Source organism: Hippocampus guttulatus, chromosome 4 (genome assembly GCF_054856545.1).
Source record: "Hippocampus guttulatus isolate MCC_2025c chromosome 4, RoL_Hgut_1.0, whole genome shotgun sequence".
NCBI classification, from domain to species: Eukaryota; Metazoa; Chordata; class Actinopteri; order Syngnathiformes; family Syngnathidae; genus Hippocampus; species Hippocampus guttulatus.
Window position 1 is genome coordinate 10,326,167 of NC_141264.1, and position 21,934 is coordinate 10,348,100.

General features: G+C 42.4%; 2 protein-coding genes across 2 annotated transcripts; both read right to left on the reverse strand.

Annotated features, from left to right (window-relative positions):
- Window positions 1-3,573: 3,573 nt before the first annotated feature.
- igf2b (insulin-like growth factor 2b) lies at window positions 3,574-11,948 on the reverse strand. Its single transcript, XM_086108722.1, has 4 exons — window positions 11,701-11,948; window positions 10,968-11,118; window positions 9,557-9,738; window positions 3,574-8,360 (listed from the first exon to the last, which is right to left on the reverse strand). The coding sequence occupies exons 1-4, from the start codon at window positions 11,776-11,778 to the stop codon at window positions 8,121-8,123; spliced, it is 651 nt and encodes a 216-aa protein (XP_085964848.1). The 5' UTR covers window positions 11,779-11,948; the 3' UTR covers window positions 3,574-8,120.
- A 2,125-nt stretch (window positions 11,949-14,073) lies between these two features.
- th (tyrosine hydroxylase) lies at window positions 14,074-21,044 on the reverse strand. Its single transcript, XM_086109670.1, has 13 exons — window positions 20,903-21,044; window positions 20,187-20,390; window positions 19,928-20,102; window positions 18,950-19,038; window positions 18,789-18,856; window positions 18,619-18,669; window positions 17,704-17,849; window positions 17,472-17,607; window positions 16,966-17,035; window positions 16,534-16,590; window positions 16,300-16,395; window positions 16,069-16,202; window positions 14,074-14,859 (listed from the first exon to the last, which is right to left on the reverse strand). Exons 1-13 carry the CDS (start codon window positions 20,984-20,986, stop codon window positions 14,700-14,702), a joined length of 1,470 nt encoding a protein of 489 aa, XP_085965796.1. The 5' UTR covers window positions 20,987-21,044; the 3' UTR covers window positions 14,074-14,699.
- Window positions 21,045-21,934: the final 890 nt, after the last annotated feature.

Here is a 21,934-nt window from a genome sequence, read left to right on the forward strand (position 1 = left end):
TTGTATATAAAATGCACTGCACAGCATGTAAAATCCATTCCGAAATTGATTTTGTGAATACTGGAGCCCCATGTAGTTGCGATTCGGTACCCGCTGATCCACCTGTTAGTGGATTTTTTTTTTTTTTTTTTTTTTTTTTACGTGTGGGCTGGGGTGGGGGCAACGCCCATTTTTCATGGAATACATGTTTGAGAGTTCAGCAGAGTTTTTGAAGAATGTATTTGTTTCTTTTTTTTCCCACAGGGCATCAATGATACGTGTATTTTCGCTATTCTGACCCAGTCCCTATCCGCCTGCAAATACCAGAGGTCTACTTTACTTCAACTTTGCTCCTCCCTCTCCCTATGTTCTCATAAGAGTTATATAATATTAATGGGGACCCAGTCAGTTTGTTTGACAGCATCTTGGCCTAAATAATAAAACATGCACCTGACCCAACAGCGAGCTTTTCTCATTCCAATTCAAAACAGAGGACAGCAGTACTGTCTGTGACCACCTGAAATGTTTCCTAAGAAGGAGTTAGAAAAAATACATCACCTTACACCTCCCTAATTTAAACATTTTTAATTCATTCATTCATTTTCCGATCCGCTTTATCCTCATAAGGGTCACGGGGGGTACTGAAGCCTATCCCAGCCGTCTTCGGCCAGTAGGCAGGGGACACCCTGAACCGGTTGCCAGACAATCACAGGGCACACAGAGATGAACAACCGTCTGCGCTCGCATTCACACCGCGGGACAATTTTGAGTGTTCAATCAGCCTGCCATGCAAGTTTTTGGAACGTGGGAGGAAACCAGAGTACCCGGAGAAAACCCACGCAGGCCCGGGGAGAACATGCAAACTCCACACTGGAAGGCCGGAGCCGGGATCGAATAATTTCAGAATCAGAATCAGAATAATCTTTATTGGCCAAGCATGTAGAACACACAAGGAATTTGTCTCCGGTCGTACACGCTGCACTCGTATCATCATAAACAGACATGACAAATAAGTATGGAAGGACATTCCGTAATGTAAGTGTACTACCCAATGACAACTGTGAGACAATGTGCAAAGTATCAAACAGTGGTAGAATACAATACTATAACAGTTGTGCAGTTGGTGCAGAAAATCATTGAACCATTTTAAAGTGACCAGTAGCAGTATTTGTAGTACAACAAGTGTGCAATTATGCAGATGTCCTTGAGCGCTTTAACGTGTCTGGTGCTGTGGAATATAGATCAGTGACAGTGGTTCAAGTGAGTACAGAGCTGGAGCTACAATGATTATAGTGTTCATGCTGTTCCACAGGGTTGTGCAAAATTGCAAAGAGCCACGATACAGGTAGATTTGGGTTACTGTTTGGGGAGTTAATGGCTAGAGGGAAGAAGCTGTTAAAGTGTCTGCTGGATTTGGTGCGCATGGATCGGTAGCGCCTGCCTGAGGGGAGTATCTGGAAAAGGTGGTGGGCAGGGTGAGGGGGGTCCAGTAGGATTTTCCGTGCCCTTGTCTTGGTTCTTGCGGTGTGAAAGTCCTCAAGATTGGGTTGGGCGGTGCCAATGATTTTTTTTCCACCGTCCTAACAGTCAGTTGCAGTCGGATTTTGTCCTTTTTTGTGGCAGCCCCAAACCAAACCATGATGGAAGAACACAGGATTGATTGGATAGCTGCCGTGTAGAACTGTTTTTAATTATTTAATTTAAACAGTGGGCCACAATTAAGTGCAGCAAAAATGAGGAACAGCAATTTTCAACTCAACTTTATACACAGTATTTGGCGCTTTCACAACAACCATAACTGTACCAAAGCAAGGTACAGGAAATATAAGAAGAAAACTGGATAACCAAACAAAATCATCATTTCACAGTGGCACTTCGCAAACAGGTGATGCAAAATTGTATTTCTCCTTGTTCCACAAGTTAGAAGCTGTTCTAGATGAAACAGCAAAGGGGCAATTTGAAGTCCCCTCTGACCAGCGGAGGTTGCTGGGATCATAGAATTTGTGATCACTGCATGCATGACGTCACGGACGTTTGCTACAAGCTAAATAACCAAGCCACTGTCGCTTTCGAACAGTTGAAACACACATGACTAACACATACAGAAGGATTGGTTCAATTCTCCAGTCCCGTTTCGCCATCAGTCTCGCTTCACTTTGCTTTAAAGTGCCTGCTCACTCCTCTATACATCCCTTCCATGTTCCACATTGAAGACGCCCCACATGTTGCAGTGGGGCATCATGTGGGGCGTTATTTTTGTTGTTAAAATATTCATTTATTCAGTACTTTGTGTTATGTTTAAGCACCTTTCTTGCTTGTTTAGAAGGCCATATAAATCAATAAATAAATGTTAAATAACTAAATAAATAAACTATCTCTCAAATTTCAGGGTTGATGGGTGCTTGAGCACCCCCAAATTGGGCTAGCAACGCCTCTGGTGTAGAATAATCAGGAGAAAATTCCAAGACCCTCATCACGCCAAATTTTAAAAAATGAAAATGTCCACTTCTTTGTAAATATATATTTGAGAGCCAACAGTTACATAATTTGGGAAGCCTCCTCACACCGACGGGTTGATTAAGAATCAACAATTAGACAGTTTTGTGGGGAGCCGAAGAAACACAATCCCCTCTTTATACTCCCAGCCCATGTGAGGGTTCAGACTGAGTTATATTTTTGATTTGCGGAGTACTTGTTTTCTTGAAAATTAGCCAAATCTTTCAGATATCTGTGTAATGAATGAACAGAGAGGTGATTCATGCTCACATTCATGCTTCACCTGACGCAAACTGCACACAGTGACACGGACTCTTCCAGGGGCCAGTACAGTTTGTCCTGCCTGTGTAGGGTGTGTGGTATGACCCCCTTTTTTCCCTCTCTGCGTCCCTTTCTCTCAATCTCATTTCCCTCTCTCCATCCCGCTTTTCAGCCTGCTGCAATTAGAGAGGCAAAGTGGGATAAGAGGAATGTGTTAGCATGCTTTGTGAAGGTTGAGAGAAAGAGAGAGGGAGTACGAGAGAGAGAGAGAGTCAGAGAGATAAAGAGAGGGGGAAGATGAGAGAGAGACAACCGAGGGGAGGAGAAGAAAAGAGGGAAGGCCAGTCTTAATTGGCCTGTGTGGCCACACTGGGTTGCGATGGTCTGGGCTTGACGAACCCTGCGCCTCAATAGTTGGCCGGGCCTTACATGCATCCCGTGCATCCGGCCAACCACAACTAACTCTAGTGTGCTCTTTGGCAGTTTCCAGTGTCAGGCTTGGGAGAGTTGTGCCACCCACATCTACACTCCACTCTGCCATTCAGGAGGCCTCTCTGATGGGATGAATGTGGTGATTTGAGATTATGGTTTGTATAGCCCCTGCGTTTTGGAATTCTTCAGTCATCAGAATTATGCTCTGCTGGTGTCACAGTACGGTGGACGTAAAATGGCCGTTTTGAATGCAGATGTGTGTAGGCATTTGTTGACAATAAACCCAACATTATGGAGTGCACGCTCACAAATTGCATGCTTCTGCTTAATTTAATTGTACACACATATGATTTATCAGTATTTTATATTGTTATTACACTCATGTATGCAATTAAGGCCAAGGCATTTAAGATAAGATATCCTTTATTTGTCCCACACTGGGGAAATTTAGAGTCAGGTCAAATTTTGAATTGTCTGGAAAAGACACAATAAAGTGGCTCAATCCTGGGAGAAGTTGTATCAGGATAAATACATGAAAAAATGCATTTTTAAAAAAAGAAATGATCTGAAAATAAGTCATTTCACTGATTGTATTGGACAATTTTGAGGAAGATAACCAGAGGGTTAACCCATTCTAAAGAAAACTTAACTTTAAGAATTCTAATCAACTGTGGCCAAATATAGAGGACTGCGTATGCATGCATAGTATTAGAAAAACTTATGACACTTTTGGCGGCAATTAACTTTTTGCCAAAATGCCAGTTAAAAGATACCCATGCATGAAATTGAGTTGAATTATGAGGAACAAAGCGATTTACTCGCTTTGCGGCTGCATAAAGACAAGAATAGCCCACAAAATGTTTCTCTTGACAACCACTGCCAGTAACTGGACAACAACTGGCACTAAATAAATAATATTCACCTTGTTTTGATTCTACGAGATATCCACCATTGATGGATTTTTAAAGGCTTTCTCAACTTAAGCACTGAAGTCTAATTTTGGCATGTTTGGCTGCATTTAGGAGCCAGACCAACCTGGGCCACCATTGATTTGACCACCCCATGTGAAGAGGAAGTGCCCATCACATGGCTACATCACAAAGCAGGTGATGGAGAAAGCAGTCGCCTGCATAGAGCTAGTAAATTTGCAGTGACTGTTCTGTCATGCAGGAGACAGTCTAAAACAGCACAAATCAGAGTTGACACGATCAATTATGGCCACACAGTATCACATAAACATGAAACACAACTGTGCAATAAGGAAACGTAGCATTTCTCATTTTCGGGCCTTAACTCTTTGATAGTAAAATTAAACAACACTGTCAGCCCAAAGTAAACTCCATGATAAAACATTCCTCAGAAACGGTTCCATTTGGGGAAGTCATTCTACTGTAAATCTGCCTGGTAACAGACAAAAGCATGGGTGGGTGGGTATATGTGCATGCATGTCTCCAAAAACAGGTCATGCCATTTTCCAAATATGCAGCTGATAATTTGAGACATGTTGGCCTCCAAACATAGCCACAGAATAGCAACTTGCTCCATTAGTAATATGCCACTGCAGGATGGGGGTGACAACAGGCCACATTTAGTGTGGTACGCAGGAGAGAAACTGCATCCAGCCTTTCTGCCTTCTACCGTGTAAGTGGTGATGTGCACGGTGCAGAAGACAGAAGGGCAGATACGGAGGCAGGCAGAGGTGGAGAAAAGGTGGGGAGGGGTAGCATGATGAAAGCGGCAGAATATTCTTTATAAAGCCTCGAGACAATAAATCATTTAGACGGCACAGAACTTTTGATTGCTTCCAATAGAGGTCCAAAAAGGCCTGATAAAGCCTGAACTCATAAAGCCAGTATTGAACAAGCACCGTTACAGAAGGCGGACAATGCAAAGGATACAATAACTATGCTTCATGTTGTATGTTTGATAAAATGTTTTTTTTTTTATTGATATTAAAAATCATTGTACATAAATTGTGCATTTCGGACGTTCTAGCGTGCGGAGGTTAAATCAAAAAAATACACACAGTCTGAGTGAGCTTGTGACAAAGAAGAAGTTGCCATTGCTCTGCATGATAGCTCTTCATATTTAGCAAAGGAAGTGGTTGTATTTCATTATAACAACTCTAGAGTAGCCTGTTTGAACATTACAAGAGTGAATGAATGCAGTCCCAGCATAATAATAATAACAACAATAATTGCACTGTCTGTCTCTTTGCACAATGGAAATCGAATATAATCAGAGAAGGATATAGAAGATATCTGTGGAAACAAATGTAAATGTATTGGCTTGAGCCTTCACCTCAGTATGGCGAGTATCGATTCGGTCTTCATTTGGGTGATGCATAACCCATTTCCGGAGGAAGTGGTAAGGTGTATGTCATAGGCTTCAGTGGTTTGCCACATGATTATGAAAGGTTCTAAATAACAACGCCTTATTCCCCGCCACGTAATTATCTCCGGCTCAGTAACTATGACACTCTTCCCTGCAGAGTGCGTATTTCTTTACCCGAATCCTATGACTGCATTAGCCCTTCATTTAAACACATAGTGCTTGGATGAGTGGGAGGTGATGGTTCATAAGATCAAGGCCATTGATGTGGAAGAGCCAGATAGATAGATAGATAGATGGATAGATAGATAGATGGATAGATAGATAGATGGAAAGATGGATACAGAAGGCGAAAAGAGAAAGCAAGAGAGTCAATGACCACTGACATTAATCTCAACGAGGGTAAAGGCGCACAGTGCGAATTAAGACCCTCTAGTGACATTTGATCTGATCAACACACTATTTATGACGGCATTTGCATTTCTGGCACATAGACAAGATGCTCCTTAGAAGATCGCTGGACACCGTGCACAATTATGAAGACATTATTTAATTAAGGACTCGACATTCCCCCGCCATCAATACTAAAGTGGCTTCAAAAATAGTGGGTTGAATATAACTGTTGTTGAACAGTTTCAGTTAATAAAGTTACTCGATGATACTTTTGTTTCTCTCGTAACCTTGACAGGCTTCTGGAGACCCTTGCAGATCATTATTATTACGAGTATGTGAATATTTTGTGACATAACATGCCTACAAAATTCAGACTACATGACACTGTTAAAATATTAATTTAAAATAACTATGGCAAATGAAAAGGGGGATAAAAGACATTATTTTTGGTACAAAGCATCTAGAAAAAAAGCCTTACAGCTCCAATTGGAAAACAGAGATCATACAAAATAAATCCGTCAGTTGAGCATCAGTGCTGCGCATATTATTTGGACCAATTTTCAAATATATTTTATAACAAAATAAATAATGCCTTTATACAGTGCCCTTATTTGTATTTCAACAAACAAACAAAAAAGCATGACGGCTCATTACGCAAGATACAGCTCAGACTATAGGAAATAACACGACGTCCCTGGAAACTAATTTTATATATGTGTATATATATATATATATATATTTATTTATTTATATATGTATAGATAGATATATTCAAGTATTTGTTTTCAGGCAAACGCATGTGAATACTACTGATATACAATAAAAATAAATGTTAGTTGACATTATTGCTGTTTTATCCCTTTGAATCAAAATGTCTGTGCCTTTTTTTTAACATCATATAACATAACCATGAAATTGCCTAACTTCGAAAAACAGGAATGTCATGGTACCAGAAACAGACGGCTGGGGTGGGGTTCCTTTTTTTCCATTGAAATATTGATATGAAAAGAAAGCAAGAAACAATAAGATGAAACTAAAATAAAATCATCAATTATCCCACTTGTCCATGCCATGATACCTCCTGCCGGAGCAGTCCGCAAAGCCAGACAGGAAGTACTGTCCCAGGACTATTGTACTGTCCCAATCCAGGCAGTGTCCCATATTATGTTCCCTGTGTCCATCTGCCTCCGGGACGGGAGACAGGAGGGACAAGGCCAGGGTCTCTTGTCCTCCTTGTGATGAGCAGCCACTCGCACTTCCCTTGAGCATTGATGCCCTCATCGCCCCCATAGTTTCTCAGTGACACTTCCCCCTTGACTTTGCCACTGTCAGGAGCTCCCCCATATTCTTTCTCCCTATTTTTTTAAAGTCACACTTTCCTTAAAACGGAAAGTTATAATATATTCAAAGAAAAAAAACAAACGTGCTTTTCAACCTCTTCTTTGAGTCCTTTCCCAAAGCTAGCACCATGGCATTTTTGAAGCTATGCGTCCATTGTTCATAAAAAAATAGTGCCATATATTTTTCTTTACTTTGACGTAATCCGTGGCAATGTGCAATTCTGCAGACTCTTTTCTGCTTTTTGTTTGTGATCAAAAGGTGCTGGAACAGGAATCTAATTTTATAAAATAATTCCTTACAGTGTGGAAGTCCCTTTATAGGTAGAGGTGCAAACTAAAAAAAAAAAAAAAAAAACTAACAGATTTTTTTTTTTGTCTCAGGAAAAAAAATGTGGAATGGATATTGTCATGCAAGCTTGTCATTTCTTTGAGTTCCACAAGGACACACAAAAAAACAAAAACATTCCGTTGGGTGTCCTCTTGACACTTGCAAACCACAGATCTCTTTCATCTTCTTGCTCTCTTCCATTTATTCTTTTGCTTACAGGTCCACCTGAATGGCATTCAGTCGAATTGTGAACTTTTTGTTCATCATTTGTGTTTGTGCCTTTTGTGTCAGTGAAAAAAAAAAAAAAAAAGTTCAGACAGGAAGAATGTGAAGGCATGTTTGTGCTCCGTAGGATGGCGGTATGGTTCGAGGGGTATTAGAAAGGGGACAGGGGGTCAAGAAGTAGTGGATGAGAATGGGCTGGGGGTACTGGTGGGCTCGGACAGGGCAGGGGAGGTCAAAGAGGACTGCCACAGAAATGACGTCAGAGACAAAGCTATAATCCCCTAGGCTTTTTTGTCCTTCCAAACTCTTGTCTGTGCAAAGGGCTGGCAACGGGCTCATTTGTGGTTGACGTAGTTGTTCGTGGTGAGCAAGACGGGTGGTAGTTTGCTGGGCAGGCTGATCAGCGGCCTGTGGAAGCTTGCTTCCTCCTGGGCTTTCATCTTCTCCGCCTGCCTTCGGAACTTTTTGGCTCTCAGGATGGCGGGGACACCCCTCCGGAGCCGCTGGGCCGCCTTCCTTTGCCACTGCTCGTATTTGGAATACATCATGGGCACATGCGGCTTCCTCTGGGCTTCCTTTAGTGGCGCGCCGGTAAAAACACAGGAGAAAAAGGGAGAAGATGGAGTCAGTGGAAGTGCTATGCTTAATTTTGAGGCTATTCAATTGTAATTCTCAATGCGGCACGTCATAACGGTCTTGGCCCGCTTCCAAACGCTACTTGTTTTGGTTTCCTCGACTGAGAAAAGCCGTCAACAAGTGCTTAGTTCGGCCTCTTTAACAAACTGTGAAAAGGATGGGCGCTTGTCTCATCTACATATGAGGGGGCATGCAGATGCTCACCAAACGACCGGCTGAATGACCAATCTGCTGCATAGCGAATAACAATACGAACATTGCAAATTTAACAATGCTAGGTGTTTTGCTGAGTACCACTGAATGAGAAACAAGTAGGAACGGAAGCATGAGGGCTGGAATTTATGCGCCAGTAGCCAGTGATCCATGTGAATGGCTTGTTTTGGTCCTGCCACTTGAAGAGTGTTTATCCCCCTTCATTCACTTGAGGGTCGCTCAATAGCTTAAGAACAGCTGGCCCTCAGAGCAGGCTGTACCCATCAACTCTCCCTGCCCGGACAAACCAGGGACATGTCCAAACTAATTCCCAATCGGCATTTTCCCCCTCCGTATTGGAGGCCCTGTTACTTTTCTCCGATGGATTTACGATGGCACTGTTCATTCAACTGCTTGTCACTGACACGTGAACATGACCAAGCAGAAAAGGATTGTAAAAGGTCGGGAACGCAGCCATTACTATGCCTTCTGGTGGCCTTGGTGAAGCAACTCTTAAACAACTGAGGCGACTGTATGGGCTTGGTCAGGGCTTATTTCTATTTTATTTTTATTTCATCTAAACGCACGCCAGACTCAGAGAACTCAAAGTTGCATGTATGGAATAATCTTTGACTTTGAACACACTGGTTTTTTTTTGGGGGTTTTTTTCCCTGCATCCAGCAGTCACTGCGCGACCATGCACTTTCTTGATCGCAATGTGCTGAAGACTGTCTGGTCGATTTCCATGATGGTCAGCACTTTGCATGGAACTGCTTATCGTTAGACCATCTAACAAGATAGAGCGGTTTGCGCGCACATTTCAGCCTGTACAGCGTGTCAGGGATATAGGGGTGAGGCAGAGGTGAACAGAGGACAACATGATGGGAGGAATAGGATTTCACTGGTTCCCAGACTGCCGTGTTGTTGTTGCCGTGACGCATACCTGCTTTAATGGAGGCATCACCGGTACGACCTGTAGAGAGGTGGCCGACACGTCTCTTTCTGACTTGGCGGGTTTGGCACAGTACTGCTCCAGAAGGTTGAGGTCACAGCTACGGAAACAACACTCCTCCACTATCCCACGGTTCTGGGTGCGCCTGGTGTTCCCCCTGCTGGTGGGCCTACCTGAGGAGAAGCACAGGGTAGCGTAAGGCAAAGAAGGCCTACTGCAGGGACCGCAGACTTTGATCAGAAATGAATCTAGGTTGTTTTTGCAGGATTACAATGGGATCCGAGCAAAGAGGATAAAAGGAAATCTACGACCAAATGCAACAAATCTTTTTGTTTGCAGAAGATAATCTGACGAGGGCTATCTGGAAGTCCCTTCTTGTGCGCATGTAAACATGTCGTGGGCCAGAGAAGCCTGTCCCTTAGGTGAGCAAATACATAAAATGGAAACTCCTCTGTGACCTTGTCCTTTGTCAAGTCAGCAGCGATAACAAGGATGAGGAGGGGCGGAGAGGTAGAGAAAACAGCCCGAGGGATCAGTGCAAGAGTGTATGAGCCTTGAGACACGGAAGGCGAATGCAAATCAAAAGGGGAACTGAGTAATGACGGGAAAGAAAAACACCACGGAAGAAGGTGAAAGGGGTGAGCGTTTTGAATGTTCCACAGGGGACCGCCGTGCATGATCAAGAAAGGACTCGTGTGAAGTCCTGCACTCCACACAATGGAGGAGAAATCTCACGAGACACTTGATGAGATTTGATTGCAGGAAGTTAAAGGAGAGGAAAAAAAACAAGGGAGGAGAAAGCATCCAAATTGCATAGTGATCTGTGATTTAAAAAAAAGAAAAAGCCAAGTAATAAGACATTGCTTGTCGGTTAAAAGTGAAGTTTTTTTTTAGTGGCTACACAATATATGGATGTGAGTCGCGACAGTTGGGGATTAACAACCCATCTCTACGCAAAAAAACACTGTTTGCCATTATTATGCCACATCGATCCAATGATCTAGGGTTAAAAAATTAATAAAAAGAAACTCTTCGGACCACGGTGGTCTGCTCCGTGAATACTGGGCTGGTGGTGAGAGATGTGCCTCTTGGAGTGCTGTTCCTATACTTTACTAGTTAACAAGCAGCCCATTGTGTTGAATGTGGCTTCACTTTCATATGCAATGAGAGGTACAGTGCGGTGCGCAAGGCCCGTGGTGCTCATCCGTACTAATAACACTGAAGACACAGCTGTCCCCTTCTCTTGTGCATGTGCGTGTGTCCATGTATGCGCCAGACCCAGAACCACAGACGGAGTAAACGGTCTCAGTCACCTATGCAAACAACCGTGGGGTTTTGTTTGTTTGTTTGTTTTGAGCACATGCACGCAAATGACTAAAGGCCAACGTGCGCACAAACGTACTGAAATAGAATCCTCTGTCTTCGCAGACAAACTGCAGCGCGTCCACCAGCTCTCCCCCACACAGAGTCTCAGCCGAGGTCATCTCCACCGCATAGAGGGTGAGCGCCAGTGCAAAGAGCAACGAACGGCTGGATGAAGACATCTTCTTGACCTGCAACCGCACACATACACACGTGGCAAAGGTGAATTTGCAGACAAAGCATTTAATTAATGACGACACGGTGCGTCTGTCGTTTTTTTTTTTTCTTGAACAGTCCACTTTCTGCACACTTTGAAATCCCAACTCGGCACCGAAGAAGATCTTATTATGGAGTAAAATTGCTAGACAAGTGTCATTATACCTCTTGCACAACATGCCAGACTTTGCAAGCGCGGTTGTTCGATAGTTAACCATCAGAAAAGCGAGACTCAGCATTTGGTTTTCCCCTTGCTCACCCTTTATTGAGCAAACTGACCCTCGCTTACCGCCCCCTATCTGCCGGCAAATAAGACCAGCTTTTTGCTTCAAGTCCCGCACCAGCCGGCACACGGAATTAGCACAAATGTTGATCCTTTCGGTTTGTCTTTTGCATTAAATGTCCCTATTTAATACGGGCACCTTGACCTTGTGCAAGTAATAAGCAGTCCATTCATGTTTTCAAATATTCTCAAGTTATTTCATTTTAATTAATGGTCCACGTGCAAACGTCACCACAAAATGCATATGTCAAATTTACTGTTGATTCTTGCTAACCTTCCTTCTGCTCTCCTCCGTTGTCCTGCAAGTGTGGCAAAATGAGTTGTGTCCGGGTCTCGATCGCAGGGTCTCCATGACAGTGGGCAGTGGTTACACACAAAACAAAAATAACAAAACTGAAAGAAAATTAATATTTGTCTGATTTGGTGGTCGGGTGCTTGCAGGTGAGTTAGTTTTCCCAGTTGGTAAGTTAGATGGTGTGTGAGAGGCTGTCCCAGAGACCGAGGCGACAGACCAAACTTCTGAGGGAGAAGTATTATATACCAAAACACGCCCACTTTACACCCACACTCCACCCCTCGCTCCTCCCCTCCTCCTCACGTCGCGGTTAAAAAAAAAAAAACACGTAGATGACTTACACAAAAGTCCTTTAGAAGAGAAACACGAGGAAAAAGAAAGACCTTGAAGAGGAAGATCACATCTTATGATCATGTTCAACAACGTTTGCGCACAGAGAAAAACGATCTCCACGGGACACCTCGCATCATCCAGTCAATGAAGCCCGTGTCTCCACATCACTGCACGCAGGCCAGGTTAAAACAGTGCGTCTGGTTGATGAGGTCAACTTTGTTGACTGACCAAGGGGTAAAATGTCAGTGAGCGGTGATACGCTGCCAGGAGGAGAGTGGTGCAGCAGTGCCTCTCAGTGACCGATTGATGCACCCAAAAGGCGAGCCCGGGAGTATCACTCATGATGCCCCCCCCCCCCACACACACACATAAACAACCCCCAAACCGCCCCCCAGTGAGGAAGGACGGGAGAGGTAAGAAAAACAAAGCAATGAGGAAAACACTCAATATGACCTTTAAATTGTGTTTAATCAAAATAATTCAAGAAACTGGAATGACGTCAATCACAAAGTGCAAAACTGACTTATCTAAGAGTGCCGAGCACAGCAGGTGAAGATGTAGGCATGATGTCATCCTTACCTTGTCATCGAGCGGTCGTTGATCGAAACCCCTCACCCCCCCCCCCCCCCCCTGTTTGTCAACGGTTCCCCCTGGAGTTATGCTGCCTATGTCAATTCTGACTTTATGACTTGGGATAGGACCAACAGGAGCAGCTGAAAAAAACACAATTCCTCATGACTAATTAGTGATGCTTATAAATTTCACGTTCCATTGCCTATGCTTTTTTTTTGAGAACCCATGAATGGTATCAGGATGGTTCATCAACAAGCCGTTTTTTGCCCTGATGGACCATGCCCTTAAAATTACTGGTTAACAGTACCCTCCTGTGGCAAAATATTGCAATGCAAGTACGTTGTCAAGGAGGTAATACTGTATGACCTTTCAGGTGGCTCATAATAATACATCATATAATAATAATAACATGAATATGAATAGTAATATATTTCTGAATATTTCTGAGCTAAGATTAAGGTTCAGCAACATGTGGATTTTTTTCCTGACATGTTAGAGCCATCAATTACAATGCAAGGTAGAACCTGTATGTGCAGGCTTTTATATGTCAATCTTAAACACACAAAAAATGAAAAAATCTCAAAAACCTGATGTGCTGGAAAAAAGGTAAAATATTTCGGAATTCAGCATCAAAAATACATTCAGTGTCACATAAAACATTCTCAGATTAAAAGTTGCTGTTGACCACTGTTATCTGTGTGCAAGAGATTTAGTTACCGTAGTCACGGACAGGGTGGAGCTTTACTCGCCTGGCTTCAGAATAGGGCAGCTTGTCTCGCTCTATACTGTATGTGCCCTGTGATTGACTAGTGGCCAGTCCAGGGTGTTGACTGCCTTTTGACAGTGATACACATTCATTATATGTTTAATAGCTTGGTTGTAGCATCCGGTGGTGCACTACATTTTATCGACAGTTCTTTCTATTTTGCCTTCTCATCTAACTAAAGTAACGCAAATGTACACCTTTCTCAAATGTCATGCTTGGCACCACTGCAAACTTTTACAAAATAATAAGGACACAGTTTCATTCTGTGTTCTGCTTAACCACAAGATAATGTATAATGTCATGTGGAAAAAATGTGAACGCTGAGGCAGAAAGTAAGGTAGTTGCTAGCAGGTCTGCATCGTAGTCGAGAGGTCTCAGGTTCAAATCTTGGCTCAGGCCCCCCTGTGTGGAGTTTGTATGTTCGCCTCGTGCTTGCATGGGTTATCTTCGGGCACTTCTGCTTCCTTCCACGTTCCAAAAACATGCATGTGAGATGAAATGAATTATTTTTTAAATTTAGGCTTTGCGATTGTCCAGAGTAAACACAGTGTTTCGCACAAATTCTGTTGGGATAGATTGCAGCTTACTCGCTTACTTGGCACCCAAATGAGGACAAAACAAGTGGCATGGAAAATGAATGTTTTGAATGGTTGGAGACAGAAATAAGCCCAAAACGTGAATTCATTGTTACTTGGTAGTTTAGATTTTTAGTAAAGCAGCAATCAACAAACAGGTCATCATATTGGTTTGTGTGTGCGTTTTTTTTTTAAATCATGCATTGACACTGCAACACATAAAAGACATTGACAATTTTAAATAATAATAGCCAAAATACTTAATTTGCATACAGCATTTTTCATATAGCAGATACAGAAGACACAATTAGATCTTATTTCATACAGTCTCACCTTCCCATCTTAGATACTGTATTTTGTTGCTGGTTATAAAATAATCAAACTATACTCTTTTCTTATACACACATCATAGATTTTGGTATACATTTCATTTTATTTTTTAACATGACACTTTTTTTTTTTTTTACAGACCGAATGGCCATTATTGTCTCTACATGAGAGGCACTGAACATCTTTGGAAATATCGTCTTAAATGTGGACATTGAGGTTTAAATGGTTGCAGTCTTTTTCAGAACAGCTACAGGGAGATGACATTTTCATGATGAACTCCATCCAAGTGGAGGTACCAAACACACACATCTTGTCACACTTTCGGTGTTGCAGAGCACATCAGAGAAGAGGCAAACAACAGCAAGGTGGGGTGGGAGGACAAGAAGTTAAAGAGTGAAATTTCAGGACAAAACACCGAGGGCATCAGTTAGCATCTTCAGTTCATCCTTCACTCCTTCCAAGCTTCCTTGGATCTTCAAGGGGTTGTCCAGGACTTCTATGCTGCTGGTGTATGGATCGAACTTCACTGAGAAGGGACGGTGGATACCAGCAACAAATGCCCTGGTTTATATTTAACATAAAGAGAGCCATAAAAATAAAGGTTAAACAGCGTTTGAACTCTGAATGGACCGGTGAAGGGTTCTGGGTTTGAATCTCGGCTCAGACTTTCCCGTGTGTGTGCACATTTTTCACCCCAAAACAGGTACCGGTATATTATGTTTATTGAGCAGTCTAAGTTGTCTATAGGTGTGAATGGGAATGAAGGCTTTCCTAAAGTATGGTATTGTTTACCATCTTGGTATATTTGTTTCTATTACCATTGTTCGTATGTAATTATTGCTAATCATTACAGTTTTTTAAAAATATGCAGACCATTATTTTTATCATAAGCATATGTAATACACATCAATTTTCTTACTCTGTTTCCTATATTCGTAGGACTTGTAGAGATTTAACTTCACCGTTCGGGAAGCGAAAGTTACGATTTATGACTTGTAATATAAATGTAAGATGGGGTTGGGATTTAATCAATTTTCTCCTTCCCACTCCCTTTTTGAGCAGCATATGTAAAAAGGTTGCAAATGGTGACACGTGGATGTCTTTTTTATTTTCTTTTTTTGTCATGGTCATTTTTTTTCTCCTTGTTTGTTATAAATGTATCGCAGGGTTGTTTGATTTCTCAGAAAAATATGATGTTTGTGCTGACATGCCCTCCCCCCCAAAACAAAAGTCAGCTGGTATCGGCTCCAGCTCACCTGTGGCAGGATAAGCGGTAAAAAAAAATGGATTGGTGGATGAATGTGGAGCATAAATGTTTCACTTGGCCTTACAGCACGCTATGCCCGTATACAGAAAATGAAATGTGCACATCAGAAATATTTTCCTATGTAATGATATTCATTGTACTTTTGTTCGTATCAATTCTGTTTGGATAAACATTCCCCTGCTGCTATTTTCATATGGAGTGTGACTAAATACTGTCAAAACACTCACCAAAGCTACTTGTTTTGCAAGGCAGCATTTGATGTGTTTGCCAAACAAAACAGCAGTATTTTGCTATGGTGAGAGGGCCTACATTAGTAACAGCTGTCTTCTGGCTGACCGACAAACGCTCGTGGCCTCCGGGGTTGGATGGCTGTTTTCCGACCTTGCCTTTGCATAACCTTTTTCGCTCCCTTCTGTCTGCGTCTTTTTTTTTTTCTTCTGCTCCTCTTCCTTTCTTCAGCTGTGCATTAGCAAACGCTTTGCATCCACGCAAGACGGCAGTACCTGAATTTCTCCTTTGCATCCGAAAAACTCTCCGAAATGAAGTAGACGGGCTGGTAGGTCTGGTCTTGGTAGGGCTGCACTGCTGCAGCTTCTGGATCAAACTCCCTCGTCTCCGGTTCATCAGATAGCGAGTGCTGCACGGAGAGGAAATGAATACAAGGTGGATTTGATTGCTGCATCATCTTTAATCAAGAAAAAAAAAGTCAAAACACAGACGAGGTTGGAACCTACCACAAGTTCTCCATATGAAGAAAGTAGTCCTGCACCATAAGCTCTCACTTCACCATTTTGTTTGCACAAACCGTACTCCACAGTGAACCAATACAGCTGGGAGAAGAACCATGCAAATAACGTGTATCATGAAAAGTGAATTATCTATAGTACTTGAGTTTATCTAACTTAAATCATTACAGTCTGACAGATTTAGTATGTGCAATACAAAGGCACGTGCACTGTCGCTCTTACTGTGGAGAGTTTCTCAATATCTTCATCTGACGCACCCAATGATGCCAGGCCAAGATTCTGCAGAAAATAATCCAATGAGGTTTTGATACAGAGACGCTTAAAGTGGCTCAGCACCAGTTAATTTTTGTTTGGGTTTTTTTTTGTTTTTGTTTTTGTTTTTTTTAAACACTTGTGCACTGTAATGCCTTCCATATAAAAAATAAAATCTGCCTTTTCAACACCAATAATGCTCAATACTGTCTGACACATTTTTAAATGGCTAAATGAAGTAATCAAAATGTAGAATCCACTATTGGAACCTGAAGATTAGACCAGAACTGAATTTTATCTTTGGCACATTTGAACATAGGTCTAATATTAGGATTTAAGAGCAAATTGTCATCAATGTCTGTCATCATAAATGAACTGCAGTTGGATTGCGCACTACCTTACCTGGGAAAACTGTGCAAATGTGCGGTCCGCCAGCATAGGGACGTGGCCTAAAAGTTCATGGACACAGTCGCTGGATGGAAAGAGAAACACATTTTGATCATTAATAATGTACTTTTTCATGTGATTTTTTAAAGCTGCTTCTGTGGACATAGTTCATGCTTAATCTATTGTCTGTCTTTTTCTTGTCAAAGCAAAGGAGGGAGATTAAACCACCATGGAGAAACCTCCACAGTGCGTAACATTAGATCGCATAAAATATTATCGTGGTCATCAACAACCATGCATTGCTTATGAAATATAGTCTTTTAGACCCAAATGTACTCAACAACATTTAGTGTTATTAATTTTCTTTATTTTGTTGTTCTTTTCCTTCATTTAAAGAGGCGTACCAACAATTGTGTCCATATGTGCACATTAATCGAAATGTGGAAGGGATGATTGCAGATTTTCCCCCTCAAGCACTCTGGGTAAAGAGTGTTCAGTTGGTATGACAGAGGCATACTCACGGCTCTGGGGAATGCATCGGAGAGGAGCCATGACGGATGTACTGGGTGCACTGAAACACCCGGAATGCCAAACTGGCCAGGAAATCTCGAGCTGAGAGGAGACCTGCCACTGGACGCAGCAGAAAGCCAGTGCGCTCTGTGTTTAGTTAATGAAAAAAAAAGTGTACTAATCACACACTGTGTCACATCTGCAATGTTTTTTTTTTAAAATTATCTGCTGCTCCATTTTTACCTTTAAGAAAGCGAGACACATCTTCAAGCTGGGGAATGTTGTTTGGACTGTACCCACAATGCCTTTCCAGGAGACGGAAAGACTCAAGGTACTCACTGCAGGCATGCGTGGCGTACAAGTCTCTGAGTGTCGAGTAGACTTCCCTCCTGGCAGGACATGAAGAATTGTATCATTTCTCCATGTAAAAACACAGTCTCACTGTTGTCATTTATTTTCAGTCGACATCCATCGCCTAATGCCTTGATTTGGATTTGTGTTAAAATTCAATTCGTTTTTATTGGCATGTCAAACCCATTTCAGTATGTATGAGGGCAAATGTGAAGAAAAACAGTAGGTTGGTGACAGAAGTATAGCCAGGCTTGTTGTCATGCCATGTTTAATCTAATTGAGTGCATAAATATTATCCATTGTAATTCAGCCAAAACATCTATTTTGGAAGTTGTGTTTTGATGAATGCGTTCGGCTCCTTGACCTGACCACTCCAATCAAAGTAAAACCATGGCTTCGCCTAAGTAGGGTAATGCGTTGCCACATGACTTCTTTTCGAGCATTGTTTTAGAACTCGTGTCAAGTTCAAACAAAGTGGCTCACAATTTTTCGCAACTCAGAACACGTGGCCTGCACTTGGCACAAACTGAGCAGAAAATGAAGTCCATGTCTGAAGAATCCCCTCAAATTACAGGCTGCCTACTCTAATGGACTGCTTTGATAGTGTCGTTCATCTGTAAATAATCGACCAAATTAGCCATGAAAGACACGTCACACAGTCCACAGTCACAGTATCGCACTCTCGGTGGGAAACGAGCGGAGACAACAAAACAAAAGGAATGTCTTAGGTAACGTTTGAGCCTCTTGTGACATTCGTGTACTTTCTTGCAACAGGGTTTAAAATAAGAAGATGCCAGCAACCCTCACCATGTGCCAATTTCCTCGTCTGTATATTCCACCCTGGGAATCGGATCTCCACTGGGGACAGACAGATGTCAACTTGTATCAACGCTAACATATGTTTTTGTTCATTTAGTAATTTATCTTTTAAGTTTTCTGGGCAGTAGCCAGTCAGCTATACAATAAATGTCTCTTACTGTCTGTATCCAAAGGCAATGTCTCCAATCATTTTCCTCCTCTGTCTGTAGACGGGGTCTGTGAAGCCCTATTCAAATCAAATTCATCAGAAACACTGATCTTATTTTCATGGCCGATGGCATTCATTTCCCCATATTAGTCATGCGAGGTCTTGACTTACAGGATGATCATGATCAAAGTCTGGATCAAATTTGGTGATCAGATGGTGACATTTATCCAAGTCTGCTATTTTCTTTGGAAACCAGTGAACTGGAAGAAAAGGACACATTCAGATATTTTGTGAACAAGGTAACAATAAAAGCAATTTGATGGACAATGAAGAGTTGTGAATGGAGAACAAATGAGGTGCTGCGTGGTTCTCCGGGAATACATGACAGTATAAGAGGGCATCATTTTTGTGTGTGCGGGGGGGGCTAATGTGGTTACACAACTGTGCACATACTGGGATGTGGCTGTGTTCAGAATAAACTCATCACATTCGAAATCATGTTCGTTGGAAATCAGCACACCCTGCCACTATTAAAAGAGCATTTGATTCATCCAAAATGACTTTCAGCTGTTTTATTGGGACTTTCCTGGCTTTTTTTTTTTTGTTTTTGCTTCATACTAGAAGTCAGAAGGTTTTGCAGCAGCTGCTGCTATTTCAAATTGTTATTTTGAATTCCCTCGACTTCGTCAAAGGCCCCAAAACATGATGCTGCCACGAGTACATTTCTAATACATATGGTGTTCTTTTGGCGATCAGCAGTGTTGTATTTGCAGCAATCATCTCTTTGACATTTGGAATTGAGATTTTATTTTTGGGCCATAATTCCAAACGATATGTTTGGCACACACGAAACAACTTGAACTGGTGACTTGGAATAAAGATGAAAGGAATTCTGAACAGTTTGAACAGTTCGTCAGTACTAATGGAAGGTCCGTCAATCACTGACAGATTTCCGTTTCGCTGAACGAAACTTTCAAACACGGAAGGAATCAATGCAGACAGAAGCAATTTTTCGGCTGTCACCTGACCCTTCACTAACCCAGAAAGCAAAGACGGGCCGGGTGGGGTGGAGGGGGAGGGGGGGCTGCATATTATATCAACATTCTGCAAAATATTCTGCAGTTGAATACAGGCAGAGGAGAGCCTTACATTTGACTTCCTTAGTGGTCTTGACGTCTTCTGCATTTCTTTTGATGGAGCTGATGAGAGTGCTGACGTCCGAGAGGTGCACTTCACAGCGGACAAAGTACTCCAGGCTGTGCAGACTGTCCTTGGGCTTGCGGCACGGCCGCGTCTCCAAATGATGGATCTTTGCTTCAAATGTCTGAAACGCGGTTAATGACCTCCCAATGAACACAAACGCATTGGAAAGGGGAATAATAAAATCTCTATTTGACGCAAAACCTACCTCAAACACTTTGAGAGTCCTCGAAAGCACCGGCGTCTTGTTGCCGGCTAAAGTGAAGAAGAGGTTGACAAGGGCTCTTCCATCGTCCTCTTCGAATACGATCTGCTCGCTGGCCTCTGCAGCCTCCGCTGCAGCCGCGGCTGCCTCGCGCTCCTTCCGTGCGTCATCGATCAAGCTCTGCCGTCGTCCCAGGAAGCGCTGTGACTGTTTGAAAAGAAACGGAAATGTGGTCCCTGTGGTCTTTATTATTCAACCATATTGATGCCTGTATTTATCAGTTCATGTTGACTATACACAAATATTACTTGGTGCGCAAAAAAATGAACAACTTTTCCAAATGCCTGAAAAGCTTACAAACCGTCATAGTTATATAGATAACCGTCATAGAGTGAGGCTTGTAGTCGTATAATTGTAAAGTTAAAGGGGGCCGTATTTAAATATAATTGGTGTTTTGAAGAAAGACACCCAACAAAATGTAGTACAACGCGTGTAAAAATTGTGCTTATTCTTTATGTTTTCGAATTTGTCTTTATTTAACTATTTGCTTGTATTGACGCCCATAAACGTGCGCACGCTATCGTGAATGTCGGTGCGTAATGTTCATCTAAAATTGCGCGCACAATAAAAACACTTAACTGTTCCTCTTCAAAGAATCCCATTTTCCGCACCCTTGTGCAAATGTTTGAAAAGGTTTTGAAAGTTTCCTTTATTCCTACCGTGATGGAGTCCGACCTTTCCAGCTCGGATGCTGCCCTGCGGATGCTCTTGGACGAGGACGTGGAACTGCTCGAAAGTGGCATCTCGTGTTAGGTCTTCTCCTGGCTTCTTTTTTTTTTCCAAGTCAAAGAAAGATGTACAAATAAATGTGTGCGTCTGAGTGTGCCTTCCCCGCCTTCCTCCTTCTTTTTATAGGCTCATTTTTTGGAGTTTGTGACGTCAAACTCTGAGGTCAGTTCTCATCAATCAAGACGCCACCACTGTGCACTAAGTATATTTAAACATGCTCTGTTTGCAGAGCTCAATATTTCCCTTCACCTTTCATAAAACACACACGTGTCCATCAATCAATTTTCTAATCATTTTATCCCCACAAGGGCTGCGGGCCAATCCCAGCTGTCTTCGGGCAATAGGCGGGGAACACCCAGAACTGGTTGCCAGCCAATTGCAGGGCACACAAAGACAAACAACCATTCACACTCACAATCACACCGTGGGCCAATTTCGAGTCTTCAATTAACCTGCCATGCATGCCTTTGGAATGCGGGAGGAAACTGGAGGTCCCGGAGAAAACCCACACAGGCACGGGGAGAACATGCAAATTCCACACAGGAAGGCTGGAACCGGCATCTAACCCTGCACCTCTGCACTACGAGGTGCTAATCAGTTGATCACCGTGCCACCCTTGTATTTTTTATGTATTTTAAAAAAGTTTTATATATATATATATATATATCCATCCATCCATCTTCTACCGCTTATCCGGGGCCGGGTCGCGGGGGCAACAGCTATATATATATATATTTGCAGATCCCGTGCACTGACATGATAATCAAAGTCTTTACTTTAGATGTGTAGACCTGAGTTGGGAGGGGCTGCGGGGGCTTAACCGTGGAAAAATTAGTCACTTTATCAGAGTCAATCCAATCGGTGCATCTCCTCAAAATTAGATTTCATTGTGGAGGGGCGATAAAACACACACATACACCCACAATGGACACTGTTCTTCCCCAGTTTAGGTCTGTCTGTGT